This window comes from Tympanuchus pallidicinctus, unplaced genomic scaffold (assembly GCF_026119805.1).
Source record: "Tympanuchus pallidicinctus isolate F22 unplaced genomic scaffold, pur_lepc_1.0 scaffold9, whole genome shotgun sequence".
Taxonomy (NCBI): Eukaryota; Metazoa; Chordata; class Aves; order Galliformes; family Phasianidae; genus Tympanuchus; species Tympanuchus pallidicinctus.
This window is the reverse complement of record NW_026294813.1, coordinates 4,966,160-4,992,387: the sequence shown is the minus strand read 5'-3', so window position 1 is coordinate 4,992,387 and position 26,228 is coordinate 4,966,160. Positions and strand designations below refer to the sequence as shown.

The window sequence follows — 26,228 nt, the reverse complement described above, 5'->3', positions numbered from 1 at the left end:
ACACCTCCAGGGATGGTGACTCCACCACTTCTCTGGGCAGCCTCTTCCAATACCTACCATTTTTGTCTCTTTCTGAGACAAAATTTTTCCTAATATCCAACCTAACTTGATGTTCTTCTCTTGGAAACCCAGCATTACTTAGCCAAATCTACCTTTTAGACTTGGAAATACTCAGCAAGTTAAGGACTATAATAAATGACAAATAAGTCTTAAAGAATCAGCCTGAGCTTGTGGGTAGCATCTACATGGGCCCTGTTGTCCCACTGCTCTGGCTGCCTGATGGAGCATTTGATTTGGTTACCCCAAGAACAAGTATCTTTTCTAACAACCAAATACATCCTTACACCTTGGCTACAGCCAATCTTGAACACCAGTCATTACAACTGTTTTTATCAGGGTGGACATCAGCCATCTTAGCACAAAGGGGATCCTTTCTTTTACCACGGTGGCACTCCATGGAACTCTCTGAGACTCTCAGATAGAACAGGGAGCTCCTTGAGCCCCCTGCTTTCTTCCTCATCCAGCTTCACCCTTCCCATGCTCCCTTTTTCAGATGTTCCCCAAGAAAGCATATGGGGAATCTCACACATTTCTATGAGCCTCTCTCTGAACAGTGTTTCCTCATAACATTTGCCCATCACCAAATGCTCTTGCCTGGTAGCCCAGAAGGACTTCCCACCTCTGGAGACAGTGACCTGTGCAGCCTGCAAGGCTCTCCCCATTTCTTTCTGCACCTCATCCCTCTTAAGTCAGCAGAAAAGCCCCTTGTGGTCCTGCGAGACAGCAAGTGGAACAAGAACCAGCAGTGTGAGCCTGTGGCAAAGAAGGCTGCATTAGAAGGCTGAGACAGGGGATTCTTCTCTTTTGCTCAATGCTGGGGATGCCAGGTTTGGGGGAGTACTGTGTCCAGTACAAGATCTTGCTCTGCATTGAAGAGATGGAGATATTGCACAAAGCCTGGACAAAAACAAGGCTAGCACAATGAAGCCCTCTTAATGCAAGGAGAAATGTACATGCATTGATCTTACAGAGTGAGATAGGATCTGAAAAAGAGTAGTGGGGTAGCTGGCAGAAGTGCTTACCTTGACACTTTCAATCATTTACCAACAATCCTGGGCTATCAGGGAGGACTCAGTAGACTGGAGATTAGCAACTATGATATTCGTCTATAGGGGCAGAAAGCAGGATCTGGGGAATTACACATCTGTCAGTCTGACCCTGCTGCCAAGGAAGGTCACAGAGCAGGTCATCTTCAGTGTCATCACATGCTAAGTGCAGGAGATCTAGGTCACCTAGATCTTGGTCAGGTCTTTTCCATCTTATATGATTCTGTAGCGCAGGAAGTATCTGCAGAGGGATCTGGATAGATGGCATCCACTGCAGCTGTTTTATTAATTGGGACGTCAACCCACTAAGCACAAAATATATCCTGTGTTTTATCATGATGGCACTCCATAGAGCCAACACATACTTTGTAGGTAGAGATGTGAGCTCATGTTTAAGAAACATGTCTCACAAAATCTGACAAAACTCAGCTCAGACACAGTCAATGCCAAGTATTTACATGTTTATCTTAGCCTTTAAGAGAAAGTACCTGATGATGTGAAATATTCCTGCGGGACAGTAACTTGTTACTGTCACTTGAGTTTTCTCATGACCAAGACATTGAAGAAGACTATTTCACTCAGCAAAGTCTGTCACTTGTCTTCCCATTTCAGTCTAAAGCAGTTTCGAAAAACTTGCAACTTTTAATGAAATCAAATAAACAATATTTTAATATATGTACTTTGCCTACCATTTTTAAAAAGATTTATTCTACACATTCCTTCCTTTAGTGCAGTGTAATATCTGGACAAAGGGCATATAGAGATTAATTTGAAAGTTTCAAATGCCAACAGCTGTGCAATATACAAACATTCAATAAAGGAAGAACAACAAAAGTAAAGAACAAACTAGGGTAGGCAGTACTCCACCATAGGTAAATATCCAAGTATTTACCACTACATTCTTTTCAATATGGCAATGTGTATTTTTACTATAGAAATACATACAACGATCTGCAGAGCTTTTATCTTTCAGTCAACAAAGAGTGAGCCTGTTCATTCTAGAGATGCATACGAATGAAAATAACCTTTATTCTGCAAACTGTTTGGGGATAAACTCAGATACATGTTGTTTTTCTTTCCTGTCTGCCCCAGTTTTCGCTGGCTGGAGTCAAGACATCCTTGTTATTTATTGTAAATTATTGTATTTTGTAGACAGAGTGCTGTCTCAGGTCTCTGTTTGTGATAACTGAGTGAGTCCAGAGGCAATCCTTCTTTTTTTTTTTTTTTCTTTTTTTCCCCCCAAACTTATTTATAAAAGAATTTTTAAACTTTATCGAAACTCATAGCCATAGAACTTTTGTCCTTATTTCATCTAAGGAATACAGGTTGTTTTTAGGGAAAAATCATTAGGAAAAGTATCTTCCCATCAAAGGAACTCTATCCCTACCAAATGCAATGATAATAGGTACTTTCCTAAAATCTTAAGTTGGAAAAATATTCTTACAATAGAAAAATACAGAAATAAACTTAAAATAAGCATTCAGAAACATTATTGGAGATATCTGACAGGGCATGGACCTGAGCCATCTGCTCGCCTGATTGATGTGGCTGTTGATCCTCAGAGGTCCCTTCCAAACTCAACCTATAATTTAGACTGTTATAATTAAAAGGAAACAGAAGATTGTTAATAAAAAAATATATTTTTTCCTGGTTTTATGCTGCACGTACAACTTTATAGTATCACAAGTATTAGTCAGATGTTCAACAAAATGGGTGTTCTCTTATGCAATTGAAAGAACTCTGTGCACTTTAAAATGTTTTTAGACAGTTCTGATCATACATTTCAATATGAAGATCCGTTCCTGACTTCACCCAGGAGAGGAGAGATTGGATCTAGGGAGATACTTTCGTAAATCTGTCTTGTTTTAACCAAACTATTCTGTTATCTCTCACCATTCACAAGGTATGGTGAAGCAGGAAATAGGAAATATTACCTAGGAGCTCTCTTTTTGTTTATTTTTTAACAAATATAAAATTAATGGCACTTAGAACATTTACACAACTGCCTTAAGAAATTTGGTGTGAGAAATTAATGCCCTAATCATGAATTTAAAACTTTCATTTCCACATAAAAGCTTTTGCAAAGCTTTGAAAAATGCTTTCCAATGCACACTGGAGTTGGGAGAACTATGTTTTGATTTGAACTAGATTAAGAGGGAAAGAAAAAAAAAAAAAAAAAAAAAAAAAAAAAAGACTGCTCTAAAATAGCTTTATATTAAGGGCAAAATATTGCTCTTTGTACAGAATCTGCCCTGTACATATCAGCAACATATTTCCCAAGAAATGGAATTAAAACCAGATGACTGCGTAGCAGAGGGGAATGCTAAGCCTGATTTGGAAAGAATCCTTTAGAAATTCAGGGTCCAGATGGTCAGCTGTAGCTCAAGCCAAGCTAATGCTTGTACTCAGCTGTGTCTGTCAGACTACAGCGAACACCTGTGCTTACTTAAGGGCAACTGTGTAAACCAACTCCCATCTACAAGAGAAAGGAAAGCAACAAATACTGCCAAAGAGACTGTCATTTAATCATCATGAAACTGGCTGCCATAAAGCCTAGTCTCATCACACCTTTGATGGCAGGAGCTTCCCTTCCCAAAGCTTTCTGAAGTGCACAATACTTGTTTTATCATCCTTACTGAAACGTAGGAAAGACTCACAGAGTGACTGCAATCAGCCCTCAAACTACACAACCCTTAGATAAAATTCCTCTACTGCTCTTCTCGTATGAATCCATTTCCAGCTGCTGATAAATTTTACCAAACTTAATTTGTTTGGAGTGCCATTTTTCTAAACACAGGCATATCCAACCTGTGGGCTGCATGTGTACAGCCCATCCCATGGCCGCCCCCCGCACCGTGCTATCATGGCAGTGGCTCTACTTCGCTGAGTGGCTGGCCCCAGCCTGGGGTGTGCACCTATCTCCCACAGAACCTGAAATCAGTGTGTGATCAGCGCAGTCTGAGCTGAAATCAGGGAGTGCCAGCTCAAGTTGGGGGGGAAGTGTAGATCTGCTGGAGGGCAGAAAGGCACTACAAAGAGACCTGGATAGTCTGGATTGACTGGCCAAGATAAACTATGAGTTTCATAGGGCCAAGTGTTGGATCCTGTATTTTGGTCACGACAACCATGGGCAACCCTACAGGCTTGGGGAGGAATTGCTGGCAAGCTGCCCGACAAAAAGGGACCTTGGTGTACTGATGGACAGTCAGCTGAATATGAGCCAGCAGTGTGCCCAGGTGGCCAAGAAGGCCAGTGGCATCCTGGCTTGTATCAGGAATGGTTTGGAGAACAGGACTAGGGAAGTGATCCTGACCCTGTACTCGGCACTGTTGACACCTCACCTCAAGTACTGTGTTCAGTTTTGGGCACCTCAGTACAGAAAGGACATTGAGGTGCTGGAGCAGGTCCAAAGAAGGGCAACAAGGCTTGTGAAGGGCGTGGAGAATGTGGCCTACAAGGAGGGACTGAAGGAACTGGGGCTGTTTAGTTTATGGAAAAGGAGGCTGAGGGGAAACCTTATTGCTCTCTCCCAACATCTGAAAGGTGATTGCAATGAGAGTGGTGACAGGTGACAGGACGAGGGGAAATGGCTACAAGTTGTGCCAGAGGAGGTTTAGGTTGGATATCAGGAAGAAATTCTTTACAGGAGGGTTGTTAAGCACTGCAATAGGCTCCCCAGGGAGGTGCTTGAGTCACCATCCCTGGATGTGTTTAAAAACCATTTGGATGTGGTGCCTAGGGACGTGATTTAGCAGAGGCTTGTTAGGGTAGTATGGTTACATCATGGTTAGACTTGATGATCTTTAAGGTCCTTTCCAACCTGAGCAATTCCATGGTTTCTATGATTTCTGTTTCTATGTTACGGCAAATTATTCCATGCATTTTGACACACTGGCTAAGTGAAAAATATGCAGCTGTGCTTGCTGTTTTGACAAAGGAATTTGAGAACAGGTTTCAAGATTGCTGAAAAAATCACCATTTTTTTTGTATATTTGCAGCCCACTTTCAATACATGACCTGCCATTTTCAAAAGGAATGTTTAAAATTGCAATCAGATATTCAACTCAAATGTCTGATTACATCTCTTTACCAGACTACTATAAGCTTTATCTTACCAGAGAGAAATAACCCTTACTTCACAGTCTTGCCTCACTCATGTCATCACGTTTTGGCAGTAGATACATTTGTGGACAAGTATTTTCAAGGACAAAGCTAAGTGTAAAAACTCATCAAAAATCTCTGACAGACATCTTGAGAGCTCACTGAGAACTGCAACTGCAGCCATCAAAGCAGGATGATGCATTAATTTCACAAAAACAAAGTCAAATATCCCACTACTTTTAAGTTTTAATGCTCTCTTTTTTTATGCCTTAATTAATTAATATATTTTAAAAAAAAAAAAAAAAAAAAAAAAAAAGCTTTCTTTTCTATATACATTAACTAAGTTATATATTTCATATGTGGCCCAAGACAATTTGTCTTCACTCAATATGGCTCTAGCACGCCAAGAGGTTGGACACCCATGCTTTAACAGACAAACATTTCATTCAAAATGAATTTTTGGGGCACAGGTTAGCTACAGAGTTCAGTGAATCTGCAGAATCCAATGAAAGGAAAATTTGGATAAATTAAGAAGACTGGATACATGCTTTCAATTAGCCCTGAAAATATTTGCAAATAATAGGACATCTGGGTGAAAAGAAAAAAACAATGAATTATTTGACATGACCACAATAGGTGCAAGTCTTGCAGCTGAGTTTTCAGACTTAGACTAACTGATCAATCTTCTATTTTATTTCAGCATGTGCAGACATGACATCCATGCTGTGCAGGAGCATGCCAAGACTGAGAAGGATATGCAGTTGACATGTCTACAACCAGGAAGTTATAGTGGAGTAACATCTCAAATACAGAGCAGGTGTAGGTATTTTTAACCAATAAGATTCTCCTTCTCAAGATTGATCGTGATTTTGAGTCATGGCAAGTACTGAAACATAGGGAGCTATGGCAATACATCAGGGAGTCAAAGTGCCTGGAAAGAAGAGATAAAGACTGATGTGGAGAAGTGATGGGAAGGATGAGATAACAGAGAAAAGTAGGAATTGAAATCAATATGGCTAATGAGAAAAGAGAAAAGTCTGTGATAGACTGACAAAAGGAAATACAGGACAAATTGTCAAAGGTGAGGACTAGATTGAAATACACAAAGAGAAGAGATGTGGACACACAGAGACAGATGTAATGAGCAGATTAAAATCTTCTTAAAAAAATGAAATTAAACCCATGATTTTGCAGAGCAGGCAGAAAATGTATCTGAAACTGCTGCCCAAGACACTTCCTTTTCTTTTATAGAGTGATCTACAGTGTAGTAACTGGCAGCATAACCCTAAAGCCTTCCTGCAGCTGTATGTTTTTTGTGATCTGCATTTTGGTTTCAGAGATCCAAATTGAAATCAGGTACTAGGTGCACAGCATATGTAAAACATCATTGTTTCTTGACTTTTAGAATTGAATATGTCAAGCCTACCCATGGCTTTGTTTAAATCTAGGACTTTTAGAATAATCAGGTTTAAAATGCTGTTTCATGAAGGGATTAATGTTATAAATGCTTTTACCATTGTGCTTTTAAAATAGGTTATTTGCAACCTATTTACATAGTCTTATATAAACTATTTCACTGACTTTTATAAATAAAAAAGTGTAACCGAATTCCAAAATTACTGTTTGACAGCTGATGATTTACACATCTGAATGATAAGAAAATGAATTTAAGCAGCAACTAGGGGGAAAAAAAGGCATAATGATAAAGCCAGTATATTATGATAAGTTGTCATTCTATCACAATGATATGATTTGCTTCTCAATTCAACTGTCTTAATTCAGCCATTAGTGAATAACTTACGATCACAGAGTATAGCACACTAAAATATTTGGTGTATGTGTCAGTAAAACTTTACACTCAAAGCAGCACCTCTAAGTTTTGATTGTAGTTCCAGTGCCAGAATTATTCCACCCAGTTACATGTATATATACTGTATATGCAATGTATATAAAGTACTTGTATGATGAGCAAGGAGCTGGTACACAAACTCAAAGGGAAGAATAAGGTCCAGGAAATGTGAAAAAGGATCTGACCACTTGGGAAGAATACAGGAATGTTGTCAGAGCCTGCAGGGATGTGAAAAGGAAGGCTAAAGCCCGCCTGGAATTAAATCTGGCAAAGGTGATAAAGGATAATAGAAAAGGCCTTTTAAAGTATGTTAACAGTAAAAGGAAGACTAGGGAGAATGTGGCTCCCCTGCTAAGTGACAGGGGTGTTCTGTTAACGGGGGATGCTGAGAAGGTGGAAATACTGAATGCCTTCTTTGCTTCTGTCTTCAGTGAAAAAAGCTCCCCATCAGGAATCCGAGACCCTGGAGGTTAGTGAGAGGATCTGGGGAATGGAAGACCTCCCTTCAGTCAGGGAAGAGGTGGTCCAAGAGCGCCAAGGCAACACCAATGTTCACAAATCCATGGGACCCGAGGGGATGCATCCACGGGAGCTGAGGGAGGTGGCAGAGGTGATTGCTGAACTGCTTTCTGTCATCTTTGAGAGGTCTTGGAGGACGGGGGAGGTGACTGAAGACTGGACGATAGCCAATGTCACTGCGGTCTTCAAAAAGGGCAAGAAGGAAGACCCAGGCAATTATAGGCCAGTCAGCCTCACCTCTGTCCCTGGAAAGGTGATGGAACAGCTGGTGCTGGATGTCATCTCCAGACAACTGGAAGAAAAGGAGGTTATCAGGAGTAGTCAGCACGGGTTCACAAGGGGGAGGTCGTGCTTGACCCATCTGGTAGCCTTCTATGATGTTGTCTCTGGCTGGGTGGATGGGGGGAGAGCAGTGGATGTAGTCTACCTTGGTTTCAGCAAGGCTTTTGATACTGTCCCCCACAACATCCTTATAACGAAACTGAGGAAGTGTGGGATAGATGAGTGGACAGTGAGGTGGGTTGAGAACAGATACGACAGGTTGGCCATGAGCCAGCAGTGTGCCCTTGTGGCCAAGAGGGCCAATGGCATCCTGGGGTGCATTAAAAAGAGCGTGGCCAGCAGGTTGAGGGAGGTGATCCTCCCCCTCTACTCTGCCCTGGTAAGGCCTCATCTGCAGTACTGCATCCAGTTCTGGGCTCCCCAGTACAAAAAAGACAGGGATCTCTTGGAAAGAATCCAGCGGAGGGCCACAAAGATGGTGGAGGGCCTGGAGCATCTCTGCTATGAAGAAAGGCTGAGTGAACTGGGTCTGTTCAGCCTTGAGAAAAGAAGACTGAGAGGGGACCTGATCCAGGTCTATAAATATCTGAGGTGTGGGGGGCAGAATGGCGAGGCCGGACTCTTTTCAGTGGTGAGTGGAGACAGGACAAGGGGAAACGGCCGGAAACTGCAGCATAGGAAGTTCTGCAGCAATGTGCGCAAGAACTTCTTTACAGTGAGGTGACGGAGCACTGGAACAGGCTGCCCAGGGAGGTGGTGGAGTCTCTTTCTCTGGAGATATTCTCCAGGAGAATGTCTCTGGAGATAAGACCCACCTGGACACCTGCTTGTGCAACCTGGTGTAGGGAACCTGCCTTGGCAGGGGGATTGGTCTCGATGATCTCTGGAGGTCCCTTCTAACCTATGATTCTGTGATTCTGTGATTCTGTATTGTACATCTTATTAGCCAGAAGCAATTTTCTGTTCACAGAATGTCTGTTCATGAATTAACAACATCAGTATGTTACTTCAGATTTCCTAAGGAACTATTGATACAAATTTTGGACTTTTGTCTTTATATGAGTATCAGCTGCTTCCCTGAAGCAACACTATATTTTCTCCCCGTAAGGCTGAAACTCAATTCAGATTAAAGTATGTATGTATTGGATAGACTGATGTCAGACACTGTGGGTGTGAAGAAAATCAATAAAAATATAAGCAAATAGCATGCTTAAAAAAATCGTTGCCTATTAAGCTGCCAATGAATTAACCTGACGAACAGTAAACACTAGCAGGCTTTTATATAATGAAAACTACAAAATAGGGGAAAAGTTACATTTTTCAAGCCTTTCACTGACTTTAAGATGCATTTTTAACAGAATACTGCAAGGTGTTTTATTATTGCCTAATTTCAAGCACATACTTCCACTGAAATTAATTAATTTCTTGTGCATGTCAAAATATTCTGTGCCTTTTTTTTGAGCTGTCTTTATACGTCATAAACATAAACACCTCAGTGTGCTTAGATAAAGCTTTCCATTGAAAAGCCTCCATTGAGGTTTTTTAAGCAGTTCTCAAGTCTTTTGGTACAAAACTCCCAGATAGCAATACAGCTGAAGCAAGAAAGGGAAGTTAGAGTCCAGGTACACTCCTCAGGGTCACTTAGTGATGAACCACATCCAAAACAATAGATATAAAGCCCTGCACAAAGCCCACAGTAGGTGCTGCAGGCAGCACGCATCCCATGAGAAGCAAAGCACAGTCCCTGTGCCAGAAAGAGGAATTCCTCATAGCCAAAAGGTTTTCTGTGGGGAACTGCCCTTCATTAGGCAAACAGAATGCAGTAGGTTGGAGAGAACCTGCCTCCCTGAGCAAGCAGAGAGTTGATCAGGAAGCTGGTCAGTTGGTGTGGGAGAAGGCTGAGAAGTTACCCAGAAAATATACTGCTCCATAAGGTGAAAGGCAGATGCAGTGGACAGAATTGTACTCCTAAAAGCTAAATAAAACTTGGCTGTGATGCAAGCTTGCACTGTGGACCCTTGATCTTCCACAAAAACTGCAAATACATTTGCAGGAACAGTACTGTCAGCTAGCATGATGTCCAGGGACAACAGAAATGGAGGCACTCCTCAGGGGTCATTCTCAGCAGGAAGGTCCTACAAGGGTTCACCAGGTTTGTCTCCCTTCACCCTGGCTTCATACCCTCAAATACTGCTGCCATATGCTCCTACCAGACTCTAGAGCACAATGGACACAATATATTACATACTATGGAAATTTCACCTTCAGAAGATTTTTTTGCAAGAAAATGTAATTTCAACATCATCTCACATGTTCTCTTCAAGATATGCACAGGGAGAAGTATGCATGTGTATATATTCCCATGAATAAATACTAATATATATATATATAACATATGCACACATTTTACCCCTTCTAAAAGCCTGAATAATATTTTAAGGCCATAGCTGGGTAAGATGGGTGCCTCAAGTCCGGAGTGTACTTCATCCCTGCTTTGTTAAGAATTCTGACGCAGCAGCCTTGCAAACATCTACCATTTCAAATAATACATAAAAAAATAGATACATAAATCAATCCCAGTAACACTGCTAACTTTGCTTGCTATCAGAAAAACACATTTATAACTGCTAGCGGCCACCTTGCAGTGAATTTTGATACAAAAAGTTACGAAGAGAGAGGTTTTAGGGAGAATAAACTTCTGAGGAAATAAGGGTGTTTTTTTCTAGAACAGACCATCTTACCGCTTACAAGACACACATGGTAAATTGCTTAATGTCTCTGAAGGTGACAACTGTGATGAGCCATGAAAACCTTCTGAGGAAGAAAAGGTTCAAATGAAGAGAGGAATTTTGAAGTAATGTTCCACATAGCTGAGACGGATCAAGACTATCTGAGACCAGAGAATATATTAAAAACCTTAGTATCTTACCCAGCACTGGAAAGTATTTATAATGATTTTATCACACGTTAATAACAGAGTTGGAAGGTGATATTTTGCTCTTAAGCTGCAATAAAACTTACTAAGAGATAGAGTTAAAGCTGGTAGCTGAAGCTAGAGGAAAATAATATCCAAAATAAGCAGGTTTTTTCCATTAAAAAGCAGCATGTACGTGTGGCATTTCAGAAAGAAGCTAGTGCAACGTCTCCAGAAAAACCAAGACTCAAAGCCATAAAGCGCTGCCTTCAAATCTGAGTACAATTGCTAAATGCATTATTAAGTGAGGAAGACATTTCCCAGCTTTTCAATTAATGGATTCTGAAAGGATTGTTGCATACATTTTTCCAGACACTTACCCTCACACCAGCAACTGCACCAACAACTGTTTCTAAAAGTCCTACAGAAAAATCCCTTTCCCCTCCATTTCTGATATTGCTATTTTTTTCCCATTACACTGCAACCTGGAATAGAAGGCCCTATAGACCCATTACACTGATAAAGCTATTTTCCAGTGCTACCTTTATGTGGGTTTTAAATGCTCTCTGCCATTATTCTTCTTGCACAGAAATATTACTAGAAGACTGCCATTTGATCAGTCTGTATTGCACTTTTTGGGAAATGCCAATGTTATCACTCTCTTCCTGTGGGTTATCCCACATAACAGTATTCCCACAGCTCAGCACAAGACCAGGCAACTGAATGTGCATGTTTTCATACAGAACTTTAGTGTTAGTTCTGTGAGAAGGCTTCAGGAAATGGCTGTAATGACTGAGGTTTATGTTCTTGAACTCTGTTTTGCAATCAGGGAACTGTTCAGAGCAACACGTTTTGCAAAGAGAGAATTGCATTTAAAATCCACAGTGTTGATTAGCAGAACATCAGGTTGATGATCCAATACCTTTTCATTTTAATTAAATGCACAGCTTATCAATAGCTGATCTTTTCACATCTCACTTAATTGTTTTACTGTATACACACATGCTGTTCTATATCTATTATATGGGAATCTATCATAAAACAGCTCAGTAATTAACAAATACCCCTCTCTTCATAATTGAATGTCTTCATAGAAAACATCAATATGGAGATAACAGAGGCAAATAACAGATTTTATGTCCCTCAAGTTCAAACATAACATGCAGATAGAAAATTCATATACCAAAAGTCTGGAACAAGGCCAGGCTTTTTAATGGTCAAAGATAGGTGGATGTAAAACACATTTGTGCCAGACGCTGCAAATGCCTGGGACATCACAGACCTTGCCATCTGTTTAAGTGGATGAGCCACAGATGTTCAGGCCTTCATGTGAGTTGACTCCAGAAACTGTATAGAGCATTCAGACTCCGAAAAGTGGAAGATTAAAAATCCAGCTCTTAAAAGTGGTTACACATCTAATTTGGATTTTATAGCTTTTCTCCACGTGAAGATTATTTATACATGTAAGGGACCCCTCGCCACAGCAATTTCATGTCCACGTACGTGTCACAGACAAAAGAAAGTAGAAAAAGCATTTTCATACAAATTTATTTCCTCTTCTGTATTGCTTTACTGATGAGACAGGTAAGAAGAGGCAGAAGGATAGAAATTAACACAGACTCACTGCCTGTACATTAATGAATCTTCAACTCTTCCCACTGATATCCAAACCTCAAACGGCTTAAGAAGGATCAAATCACTTGATAGTAAGACAAAAAATAGGAAGACTACATTTAAACTTCGCTAAATATTCATTTTAAACACCAATACTAAAAACCTTATGGTGCAGATTGAATGAAATCTTACATCTAAAATTTAAAAACAGCACATAAATTTAGCAAAAAAGTAAGAATTTAAGCTGTGCATGTGTATTTTTATGTACATACACCATACCCCAACTTTGTTTTGAGGGTATATCTTTATAAATAATACATGTAAAAATCCACTTATTTTTATGCTATAGAAATAATGATGCTAGGGAGATTGATATTAAGTGAAGGCCTATATTTTCAAAATTCTAAGACAGAATAAGCAAATGGGAAGTACAACTGGCATGATAAACTTGATGAGTCACAGACTGAAAATTTTGCATGGGAAGAGCTACTGCTTTCCTATCTCCTCTTGTCTAACATTCTATGTACAGTGTCCAATTGCAATTAAACAAACAAACAAACAAACAAAACAGTAGAAAAATATAAGTTTCAGGCAAAGGCAAAGGTATAAAGCTTCTTTTAGGCTCTGCCAGCACAGTTTACACAGCAAACTGTTCAGCAACTCAGCAGGTCCTACAGCATCTCCATCTGGAACCTTTTCTGTCAGAGGCCATGAAGTCATCTTACTTTTCATCCTCCACTTCAGATTTTAACTTTCCCTCTGGCAACTTCCAAACACACATCAAGCAGAAAGAATACAGATAATGCTAATACACACATTGCTATTTCTCTCCTTTTATCATTTTTCCAAACCTATTACTGAATCGGAATGATTTTAGATTTGACTCTAGCAGGGTCCATACAATATACTTGAGGCCTTCACTGAGAATCTCTCATCACGAAAATTCAAGAACAGTTTTGGTCTGCATTAGCTTAGCAGCCCTGGAAATGACATTATACATAAGATATGATGCATCAAGAAAGCTAACAGAGTGTGTATGTGCTTTAACTCAAATCCCAGGCTAATACAGACCTGAGCTTTGCTGGCTCTCTGAGTCACTGAGGCAGGTAAAGCCTCTCAGCAGACTTTTTAATGCAGGAGACAGTATCGTTTCTAATACAGAGAACAGCAAGTTCCAGTGAGACCCTGAAGGAACAGTGAGTTCTCTGCACAGCAGCCAGAGCTCTGCTAGCTGGGGAGAGAATGTGTTACTGCCTGAAAAGCAAAACACATCTGTATTCTCCTTTGTGCAGCATCATTTACTTTCACTCAGGCACATACAAACAGATTATAACTCTTTCAGATTTACAAAAGGAAACCAAGGCAATCCTATCCTTGACTCCGAGACTGTGAATAAGTTCAATCAACCTGCACTGTTTTTGCTGGAGTCTTTTCCTTAATATACACAAACATAAATGCTCACTTGATTTGAATGACATGTACAACTTTGAAGTGTGTATCAGTACACTCACTGTACTATATTTTTCAGAAAGTCAGTGTAGCAACATTACACAAGCATGCCAAATCTGCCTCATTAATAATGCTACCTGAAAATTTTTCTGCTCCCCTCAGGGCTAAGCTGTATCACACACTTTGTTTTAAAGTATAAAACAATATTTTCAAGATGCTCTGAAGATACTCATTTGAACAGATAATTTCAGTTTCAATGTTCCCACTTCCTTACTTTTGTTTCCTCCTGTTGCCAAATAAGATTGGAACTTTGTTTTTTTTTTCCCCTGTAGATTTTCTTCTCCTCTCCTCTCTCTATAAACTCAACAGCTTTGAATGTGATGAGTGCTCTGCCAGAATACATATATCACAGATATATCTATGCTGTCTTAAGAGGGTATAATGTGTTATTGTTCTGATGTGGTTACATTCTTTTTCCAAGGCTGTTTTAACTCCTAATGATCAGCAAGGAAGAAAGCAACACTTTGCCCATTTAAGAAGAAAAAATACATATTTTATTTGTCTTCAGCTATTTGTTTTCAAACTCTGGAAAAATCTTTACATTGCACAGAGTTAATTTAGGAATGCAAATTGATCACTGTAAAAAAAAAAAAAAGAGAGAGAGAGAGAAGTAAAAATTCAGTTTGCTTTAGGCAAAGATCACATATTCTGTGTGTGAACTCTGGATTTCTTGTTATTAGCTCATTATGCTTTGTAACGTAAAAGCACAACTGTGTTAGTACATTCTTCCATGAAGCCAAAGCATTTTGAATTTGTAAGACCAAGGAGTACAAGAAAAAATCCAGGATAAGCAGTGATGTTCTGTAAGTTACTCGCTATTATAGTTCAAGTAATATAAGTTATAATTCAAGTAATTACATTGTGAAAGCAGTGGAAGACCTTGCAGTTCCTTTACGTATTTTGGCCTGTGCTTAACTCCCAGTGCTGCCATGAGTTAGTGGAAGAAGCAAGGGCCCGTGCTAACTGCCCTGCTAAGCAGTTCTTGCATTGCTATGTGGTTTTGTAGGATCACTTTTGTCAGTTGTCTGCATAAAGGGCAGTGCCAAAGATGGGCGCATTTCTTCAGAAAAAAAAACTGTCTGTTTTCAATTTTGGGATGAAGGCTTCTTCCCAGGGCTGACATCTGGCACACTGAAGCACAAATGGAAAAAAAATGCTTTACTGGCTCCAAATGGTTTACAATTAACTGCCGTCAGGAGACCATAACACAGACACAAAGCAGGATTCTAGTGCTGGACTGAGCAGACAGATATGAAAATTCGTAAGCTAAATGTTTACGGAAGAATTTTCCAAAGCACATGGAAGTTTTTACATAAATTGTCTTTCTGGAATGGACACCTGAGCTTACACTGATAATTCAATAGCACAGCATCACAGCAAACTTCAGTTTAAAGGGGATTTTAGTTCTTCCAGCAAACTTCAGTTTAAAGGGGATTTTAGTTCTTCTGATAAGTTCTTCCAAATTACATATGAAAGCATTTCTTCATCTTTACCTTGCATTCCGTTAGTAAGGGTCGGGGTAGTAGTGATTCACAAATTATAACATGAGCTTTTTTTCCTTGAATTTATACAGAAAAGTCTGTCATGTTCTAAACAAGAATGCAAATCTAAGTCTCCACTAAGCAGCTAGGAAAAACTTTTTTGAAGAGTTCTTAAAAACACAGCTGTCTGGACTTCCTAGAGAGGATATAAAACACTGGAATGCTTAGTTAACAAAGCAGGGGACAAAGTTTCCGTCAAGAAAAGCATGTGTAGTCCAGCAGGCACTGAACTCAGAATTAGGAAAGCTTATATACATGAAGGAGTACAACATTCAGTGTATGCAAATTCTCCCCTAATCCTGAAAAAAGACTTGATTACTCTTCTCACAACATATCCATGCTGCTTCTGGATCGAGCCCTAAACTCCAATGTCCCACTTCTTTTTCTTTTCCTTTTCCTTTTCCTTTTCCTTTTCCTTTTTCTTTTTCTTTTCCTTTTCCTTTTTCTTTTCCTTTTCCTTTTCCTTTTCCTTTTCCTTTTTCTTTTTCTTTTTTTCTTTTTCTTTTTCTTTTTTCTTTTTCTTTTTCTTTTTCTTTGTATGGCAAATACAATGGCATGGAACAGATATATCCCAGGGTTTCATTCCTCCTTGAGCTGCTGACCTGCCATGACTTGCCCAAGGTTATGTTTAAACTGTGTGTACTTCCATCCTGTGCCTACCATCCTGTTTGGTTTATAATCTCGTAAGGGCAGGGACTGCCTTTTACTACTTGTTTGAACAGCATCCAGCACAAAAGGGCTTTGATCCAGCCTGTAGGCACTGCTTGCAGTACGTTAGATTCCAAATGTTACATAGAGAATTCTGTATCAAGAAAGGTCTGGTACTGAAACAGTGCATGTACTCTGCTCCATGCAGCCAATTTTCCACACCACTCCTCTTGACATTGCACCACACATGTTGCTTTAAAAAACTCCCTTAAAAAATTAATGCTTTTTTTCCCATAAGTTAATGTATCTCATTTTTGTTGACCTCATATAACATAGCCATATTCAGACTTCAATAACATGACTAGATTAAATAACATTCATTTAAGGAAGTGGCAAGTGTCTTGACAGTTCAGCCCACACCACCTTGTCCAAGTTTTGCATATGTCACAGAGAAACAACGCTAAAACAAACTTTTCACGACTTGTGATTTCTTATTTCAGAACTATTCATAGAGCAGATTTTACTATCATTCGTCAGCTCACTAATTGCATACCTTCCCTGTAAAATGAATTTCACTGTGGTTTAGGTTTTGTAGTACGTATGAAAGTAGTGTAGCTATTTACTATACCTGACTATTAAGGTAAAGCTGACAGAAGTTATCACAAATATTACCTGCATGAGCAAAACACTTTTTGTTCAACTTCATAAAGTGATTCAGAGAAATTAGTTTATTTTGCTGAGCCACATCCAATGTAAGTACTTTCAGTGGTATCACTACAGAATTGACTTTCATTCTGTGGTCTGCTGGATTCTAAGAATCGCTATGCAAGATGTGCAAACAGCAACACTGTGTTTGCTGCAGGACGGCGTAATTGACCTTTTGAAGAAAAACACACGCGCATCTTCCTTACAAACAGCTCAATAAGCATAAGGATACTAATACAGAAGAAATTGTTTTGCCATAACCATAAACTCAAGGGTTAACTCTTCTATTTGTTTTAGAATTTGAAAATGTAACCAAATACTGTGTGAAATTAGAATTTTACAATAAGGGATAACTGAATTGCCAATACTGCATTCTTATTTTTCTATTACAGAAGAGCAAGGTTTGCTTACAAAAAAGACTTTACAGAAATTTTGCAAAAGCATCTTACACCCCTGGAAGCTATCATATTCACTGCATAGAGCAAGTCAGCTCTCTGTGAAACTTTTGCTGTTTTGAAGTTATTTGCTCGCACAAATCCATCTGAAAAGTTACAGCTTCAAGAAGGAAAGCTAATAAGAAATAGCAAAGGCTGCTGTCCTGCTAGCAGAAAGTATGCAGTTCTTAGCAGAACCCAAGCTATTTACCCACAAATGCTAGCTTTATTACACCACACAATGAAATGATGTTTCCAGTGGAAAAAAAAAAGCAGCACGGAAAGTCCTTTAGGTGAACTAATGCATTTATAGCAATGGATATGACTTTGCAGCATTTATGGGAGAGGTGTAGAGCTCCAGATTGGTAGCTTTCTAATTTCTGATTTAAATCTACAGCTCTATTGTTTTAAACCTCAGTCGACAGGAAACCAACCAGGGAGTCACTGTGATAACTCCGTCAGATTAAACTGCAGATCCTAAACAGCATTTCCCACTGGCTTCTAATTCACTGCGAGGAGATTTTGTTTTTAAATGTGTGAACTCCAACATGCTGGCATTAAGCTTGCTACAAAAACAACCCATACAGCTTAAGAAAAGCACTACAGCACTGCATGAAAAAAAAAAAAAAAAAAAAAAAAAAAAAGGTTTAATTAGGCTATATAATTGTTTAAAATACCAGATGTTAACACCACTGTTTTACTGCTTGTTTTATTTCTGTTTCACTGTTTTGTTTTTTATCTCTGCTCTTATGTAGGGAAGATGGGGAGGTTGGGGGGGGGGAGGGAGGGAAGTGTTTGTTCTTTATAATAGAGTACACCGAGAATTTTGAGCATTCCTTCAATAGCTCAACCACAATTGCTAGTATACAATGTACAAACAGTACAAAAGCATAAAACACACCATACGCCTTGATTAGGCATGAGTAAGCTGTAATTGCAGCATCACTATATTTTACTGTAGAAGAACAAATACTATGAGGAACAAACACAGCCCGTTTCAGAAATGAATGAACCCCAACTCCAGTGACCACATGCAACATGAAGTGATGTTAACCCTAGCAAGAGAAAAGCTACAAAGATAACTGTACATAAGCTGATACAACAGAGAAGTGCAAATGTTAGTTGCTAATGAACTACATTCTAAACACGAGCATTCTTGTTTACAGTGTATAATTAACAAAGTTGAAAAAGTCAAAATTACTCACAGAGTCCTGAAGATGCAATAGCAAACTATCTAAGACAGGAAATTCCAGGGCAATATTATAAAACAAGTAGGAATAAACATGCATGAAGTCAGGAACTGACAGGCCTCTGGATTACTGCAACTGTAGGAATCATGCTCATGCATGCTGGCTATAATTTATGAAACGGAGCCCAGGAAACAACCAATCGGTTAGCTCCTCCTAACAAGTCCAACTGGCTACGAAAAGCTGGAAGTGCGGCACAGAACAATGAAGGGGAGCTATCCCACACATTAATCTGCTTATCTGGGATTGCTTTCTGTGTGGAGAGGGAAACATGAAACAAGGAGGAAAAAGGAATATCACAGCTCCGCAGTTGAAATAAACAGGATAAATTTCAGTCAACAGGCAAATCTTCCGTTGTATTCAGATGCCTAGTATTATATTCAAATATTCTGCTATCAGATAAACATTTCAGAAGAGAATTGTCCTTAGGTGGACAGGTGATTTTTTTTAATCCTTTTTTTTTTACACAGTATTGGGAGAAACATATGTAAGCTGGATTTATATTTCCTATGCGATTGTTCTGGTGCTCTCCTGCTCTTAATTTGAAGATAATGTTCCTGCTAAATGTGAAAAGCCCTTCCATAAAATCTGATTAAAGTAAGATGTTTTTTTTTCTGACCACAGGTGGCTGCTCAGTGCACTAATGAGTAGCCCTTACCAAAAAGCTGTCTGTATGGTCCTATTTCAAAGTAATGCAGGGTTTCAGATTTAAAGTACCATCATTTTCCAGTAAGCAAAGAAAAGGAACAAGAACATGTCTTTAAAAGTAAATAAATAAAGAAACACTTTAATGAATGTTTCTAGGACAGAACAGGATTTTTACACACTGAAGGATATGGAACCAAATTTGGCCTTCTTGGGAAATTCCATGCTTTTGAAATGTAGCTTTGATCAGTTTGAAGCAAACACACATCTGACATTTTCTACTAAATAACTTCTCTTAAGTGTTTGAAATTGACATAAAACATTTTATTCTTAATTCCAATTCTATAGACATTATAAAATAAAATTTGTAGTTTTACTTAAAAAAAATGCATAAGGATCTGAGAAGATGAGAATCAGATTTTGGCCTTGCAGAATAATCTTCCTGTACATGCGTCCACTATATTCTCCAAGTTGATAAATTTCTATTTACTCTTAATGAAGCACGAGATATTTTTAAACACAAGAAAAACCTATGGTTATTGAAAAGAGCAGTCAGACTGTTATGCAGAAACCCTAGTAATACTGAATGAAAACAAAAGTATGCTGGGGTGAGCTAGCATGAATTCTGAAAGAATAGAAGTCTATGTTTGTTGGTTTTGTTTTATTATTATTATTATTTTTGCACAGTTATTCTTATAATTTCTTCCCTTTTCTCCTTCCTCTTGGAATCCGTGCTTTACAGCAATTGCAGAAGCTTCCTTGGTAAAGCATTTTTTATAAAATTCACTCTACTCTTTGCAGCCATGACACCCATATTTGACAGCTTCTACTGGTATTTTGCTGCGTTAGGATTTTACTCAGAAAACAGTTAGTAGCCGAGATGACCATCTGGACCACCTTGTCCTGCTGGGCATCATTACTCAAATTAGAGAAACTGAAGCCTTTAATCTCATGAATAAGGTCTTTTTGCATAACTAAGCGGTCTCCTCCCCAGGTCTCCAGTCTATCACTACATATAATAACCATGAGCCATTTCAGCATTATATCCTTTTAAACTGCTCTGAAAAATTGCAGTACCAAATTTTTGATGAAAAATTACTGTACCAAACTCCAACAAGGTGAAATTTAGCAATTAACTAATGAAACAAACATTCAAAGTGATATTCTGTTATCTAGTTTCAATTAACGAAAACAAATTGTGCAGATTTCTGAGTAATAGTTAAAAAGAAAAGCTTTCTGCAAAGATTCAATTCCAGAGAGACTCTGGAGCACCCGCCTCCAAAGAAGAGCATGTGGAGCAAGTGGAAAAGGTAGTTTACATAAAAGTATATTTTAAAGCAGGGGTAATATTAATCAACTGAACTAAGAAAATTGGCAATATTCAATATTCTAGTTATACTGATAGGATAGGTAGGAAATCATCAGTTGTTCATACCCACTAGTAAACTTGTCTCCAGCCTGAATTGGCAAGTACTAGAAAAATTTAGAACGGCTTCTCAGACTTTCGACTTGAGATAACCACTTCTGCAAGTCGCATCTCCAATTTAAAACAAAAACAAATGGCAACAACTAAATACACAAAAAAGAAACCAACCAACCAAAAAAAAAAAACCACCTATAAATTTCAGTTTCAACTTTCTGGTGCCACAACAAGAGCAAAATAAAGCAATTATGGGCTGGTTTGTTTCCACAGTGACTGAAGAACAGCTTCCACCAAAGAAGAACATTTGTTAATCAAAGGGATAGGTGAATATATTTATATACACATACGCATGCTAAGTATTTGCATGCTAACTCAAACAGAGCTCTACTTTTCCAGTACATACCCTATGTATAGGTTTTGCAGTCCTCCCACAGCAGCCTCTGAGTTTGTGGTAGGATCTGAAGGTAGAAAGGGCAAGGCTTTCCCCACCTCCCTGCCAAAAGCATCCCTTTTAAACCTTTTGATTCTTCTTATAGCTCTCGAAAATTCAAAATCAAAGGCGCTATCTCTAGTTCTCTCAGTGAAGAAATCAAAAGCACATTCTCACTCATACCTCCAGAGAATGACATCTTTGACTTCCCTTCTCAAGGTCACAAAAGGCATTAATTCCATCCGTTTCCACCAGTGCAGGAGACGTTCAGCCTGACATCCGCACTTGGTGTTTTGAAAAGAAAATCCACTGCAGTACTAAAATAAATTGGCACTGATCCCTTATTTACTGTAAACTCTGAATAGTATCCCTTTGCTACTTTATTGGAGTTACATTGGTAACCAAATAATTTACTGAAATGAAATCCACATCAAAGAAAAACTTCCACTGAATACTGGAATGTCAGAGCTAAGGAGGTAAAGTTAATCCTTCAGTACTTAAGATATCATATCCATGGCATTTCATTTTTTCCTATCTTGTTAAATTATTCACCTCCATAATGGGAGCTTTCTGTGCATAATTCTTTCTCTCTGTCAGAACTCCCTGATTTATTGGGCTTCTGGACCTGCTATACAGATATCAATGTCACATCTGCTCAGAAAGTCAGCAGTCTTACAGTAATGCTTGCCTCTGCCAGTTTTTATGAGGTTTTCTATGCTGCTTTTTGGGGGGGATTGGGAGCAGGGAAAGACAGTTAATGGTTCACCCACAAACCGTTTATTTCTGTCAACATTCAAAATTCTTCTCTTAGTTGAAAACCTTAAAGGCACTGCTGCTTACAGCTTAGAAGGAGAGCATATCCAATAGAAGCTTCCACACTTATCTGCCTGGAGGTTATTCTTTCTGGCAGACTGAAGGGTAATCTTATTTCCATAGGTGGAGTTGTCTAGGCACAGTAGACTTCAAACATTAAAATGACTGGAAAAGTCAGGCACACCTAGGTATGAGTGAGGCAGCTTGGCATTGGCAGTTGGCTCTACGGGGAAGTGCTAATGGAGTCTGCATCTCTCCTCTGCTAAGTCAGAACCTGTGAAAAAAAGGCTACTCATGTCAGTGGCAATTGGGTTGTCCAGAATGCAAAACTGCATTCCAAAATATTTCAATTTTCTGAGCATGCTTTCAACCTCAGTGTGGATTGTGCTGCTTATCTCTTAGGTTTCATGTTTCTTTACTCCTGCAGTTGCAAGTGTGTTTTAGATGACCGGATATATACAAAGTGAAACATTCACACTATTTACTTGGTCCTGCAGAAACTATTTGTGCTTAGCTTTACTAGGCTTACTTGCAATCCATGAAGCTCATACAGAAGTAATGGTTATTATTTCTCTGTATGGACTAGCTATATAAACATGAAGTATACATAAAGAGTAAACATAAAATCATCCCTTGCCAGTCAAATTTACAAAATACATTGAAAGAAATACATATTGCTGTTTCACCCAGTTCTAATAATGGCAAGGAAACATAGTAGGACAGGATTGGAAATTGAAATTCTGAACAATGAAGGCAGAGAATTACAGCCTGTTTACTAAACAAATTCTGTTTACTCATCTGATTAATCAGCAGGTATAATCCACTAGAGAATGTTTCATAAGGAATAGTGTTTCTCTGACAATATTAGAGAAAGAGGGGCTTCAGTGACTTGCAGTATAAACAAACATACAATAGTTTAATAAACAAGAGTTGTTCACGTCTCCAGACGCTCATTTTACTTCATACAGTAGCAATGCCAACAAATACTAGACCATAAAAGATAATTGTACTCTATATGGTAGTTTTGTGAGGAAATCTTTTGAACAGCACACAATAAACATGGAAAATATGCAAAGAATGGAACATATGATCCGTGAATACACTTCCTACGTCAGAAACAGAAGGCCTTCATCCAACATGTAATGGTGATGATTTAGTAAAACGTTATGTAAAAGAATTTGAACCTCATGCTTACGGTAAACAAAAGTAACCTCTAGTTAAGGTTACACTGTGTAGCTACAAAAACAAGCAGGAGAAACAGAATACACAGAGCAGATATTTTTGAAAAAATTCCTGTGTGTGCATGATCACTTAGTGTCCTGAGGAATCATTTGTATTAGCAGTTCAGACAAATGTGAACAAACTTAATCAGTACTGAATTCACTATTAAATGCAGTTAACTGACAGCTTCAGTACAGAAGTAATACAAGCAGTTTTCTTAGTTAATCAGCTATCCATAGGGGCAGAATAGTGCTGTACATCTGCAGTGCTTGCAGACCTTAGTACAACGGCTGCTCCAAAACCACTGTTTCCTATTTTGTTACACTGGCCCACAGTGTCAGAGGGGGATGTTGGTTGCATGGCCACAGAGGCTGAACATTGCTGCAAGTTTTCCATTACTTTTTGTTGTCGTGTGACAGGTGGCAGCAGAAGGGCAGTCTGATAGAACGGCATCTGATGTGGAAGTGTGTATGAAGTACAGGTGTATCACTAAACTTCTCCATAAGGAAAAAATTGCAGCACTTCAACAGTGGTGACAGTGATGTGAAAGACATGCCACACTCTGGATGGCTGTGCACAGCTGTCACACCACAAAATGAAGAATGTTACCCTCCATTAAATGGCAGATTATGACCAGAGAATTGTGAATGAAGCTGAATATCAGTTTCAGTGCACTGGAAAAAATGATGCAACTTTGGAACGTCGCACAGTTTGCATCAGGTGGGTGACACCAGTGTTCACACAGCAACAGAGAGAACACTGTAGGCAAGTTGGTCAGAAACTACTGAACCAATACAAGGCTGAAGGTGACAGTTTCCCTGAATGATATCATTACTGTTGTTGAGACATATTGTCATCACTATTAGCTGGAGTCAAAACAGGAGTGGTGACAGGTGGATTTCTTATTGAAGAAAAAGCTCAAGATGCAGCCTAAAGTGGTGTGCATTGTCTTATGGGATGGGAAAGAGGTGATCCTTCTGGATTTCCTGGAATCTGGACAAACCATCAACCCTGACCACTATATTGAGACTGGCTGAGCTGAAGGCTGGAACTCCCAGAGTCAGGCCAGAGAAGATGACAACCTTTCTCTTGCAACATCAGGCTGTTGAAAGATAAACTGTGTGGGCAACACTTTCTAGCAACAATGCCATCATAGTGGCTGTGAAAGAGTGGGTCACCTCCACTAGTGCAGATTATAAGAAGAGCAGGCTATTGTTCATCTCTGGCAAAATTGCATAGCTAGTGGTGCTATGTTGAAAAATAGTGTTTTGTAGCTGAGACTTTGCTTTATCAAGTGGTGTTATTGTGCTCTTTGTATCTGTTGTTTTTCCATCTAAATAGGAGACATCACTTTCAGAGCAACCTTTGTATGTAAGCTTGCACCATTATGCTGTATAACATGGAATTGCTTGTACTATGCTGATGATGGAGATGCTTCGAGACACCAACAAACTCCTAAAGCAGCTTGATATCCAGTTAATATTATTTTTTTCAACTGTTAGAATACCTAACATGTTTTGTTTGTTTGTTTGTTTTAATAGAACTCTTGCGTCTGGTCAGACAAAAAATTAATTCAGCCCAGTATCCCAGATTTGAGATATTTGAGATGTTGGATGCTCAGTGGAAAACACACCCACCGCCACCACAAAAACAAAGGGGAGAAAAAGGAGGAGAGGATGAGGTTTTCTTATTACCTTTCCTCTACTTATAGTGTCCAAACTTTGTCACAGGTCTGAGATTCATTTTGTATACAAAGAAAGGAAGTCTCACTCATTAATAAATATGGAAGTACAGAATTGCTCTTTGTTTCCCACATGCCAAGGGACGCATAGTATTGAGCAGCTTTCCCAAGATCACTGACAATGGAATGAAATCTATTTCTTCTATGTCTCACTCCAGTTACAGCCACAAGACATCGATTTCCATCATTATTACTGCATTGAGTTGCACCTTACAAACTACCTGTGAGGCCATAAACTGCTATGGTATGACTGAGCATCCTACATTTGTACTATCAACTTAATGCTAAGTTGTATTGCCTAGTTCCCAGACTAGTAATGAGGAAGAAATGTTAAATCTCACTGGTCCTCTAGAAAGAAGAGTCACGTTCAGACTAAGGAATGGCTGAAGCCAGGGGAAATCAGTCCACCCACACTGGCTGGTCCATGAAAAGAGAAATGCATTATAATTATTCCAGAAACAATGCAAGACAGTAGGAGTTTCAATTAAAAAAGGTATATACACAGGAAGCTTGATCCAAGGGAGGAGACCATAGGTGACAAACTTACCATAAATACTTTTACTTGTACATCTTCTCTCTCCCAGAGGAGTAAGACACAAAGGTGAATAGGGGAAAGAGAGACTCCTTGATCTGGAGAAGAGGTTTTCATAAGGGGCTCCTTTTCTCCATAGGAATTACTGGCATTTGGTCAGGAATAATGGGATCTTAAGGAATCAAATCTTTAAAACAATGACAAACCTGATGCTTAGACACATACCAGGTAATCTAAAAAGAAGCCCAGCAGTTTAGGAGCTAGCAAAATCAGTGCATTCAAAACCCAATCAATAAACCTTTCCCTAAAGCTGGGTGAGTGTTATAAAGGTTTAAGTTTTCTTCCTAGAAAAACCTGATTGTATTAATAAAAACAAACAAAACAAAACAAAAACCCTCAAGCATTAGAGACTTTTAAAATGCTAGCTCTATAGTCGCACACAGAATTGATGCATTCAGTCACAGCAGTAAGGATATTTAGAGTTCTATGCAAATAGATAGCAAATGTGTTAGAAACCAGCTATAAAATCAGGCATTTCCAACCTAAGACTACTAGATTTCAGAAACACTGTAATATTTTGCAGAGGACATGTGGAGGAGGCTTTCCCAGAGGGATGAAATGGTAATACAGGTGTATATTGAGGGAAAAAAAAAGAAAAGAAAAAAAAAGAATATGAGTAATATCTACCACTCTAAACTTTAGGTGTCATGGTAGGGAAACTGGTACTCGGCCTACACAACAGAGTGACCACAATATCATAGTTACCATTTAAATTCATTACTGACAAGCCCATGATCTTGGTATGGATCACTGTAGCCAAGCACTGGCCCACAGTGAGCGAGAATGAGTGTTGGAAGACTTGGATCCTCTCATTACATCTCTCTCCATCCTGACTTGGGAACACCAGGCCCTTCTTTCTTTGCTCTCATTTAGAAAAAATAGAAACGTTCTAAG

At 39.0% G+C, this 26,228-nt stretch overlaps 2 protein-coding genes across 4 annotated transcripts in view; both read right to left on the bottom strand.

Moving 5' to 3' along the window:
* PDE4D (phosphodiesterase 4D) overlaps positions 1 to 18,554 on the bottom strand; it is a 570,552-nt gene extending 551,998 nt beyond the window's left edge. For 2 of the 3 annotated variants that reach the window (XM_052670429.1, XM_052670428.1), the window contains exon 1: positions 18,428 to 18,554. The gene's annotated coding sequence lies outside the window, so the exon portion shown is untranslated. The remainder of the gene's footprint in view (positions 1 to 18,427) is intronic. The other variant, XM_052670420.1, reaches the window with a different exon arrangement.
* LOC128074290 (uncharacterized) overlaps positions 7,562 to 26,228 on the bottom strand; it is a 497,996-nt gene continuing 479,329 nt past the window's right edge. Inside the window, exon 2 of the mRNA XM_052669992.1 lies at positions 7,562 to 8,002. Within this exon, the coding sequence (XP_052525952.1) occupies positions 7,562 to 8,002 (441 nt within the window). The remainder of the gene's footprint in view (positions 8,003 to 26,228) is intronic.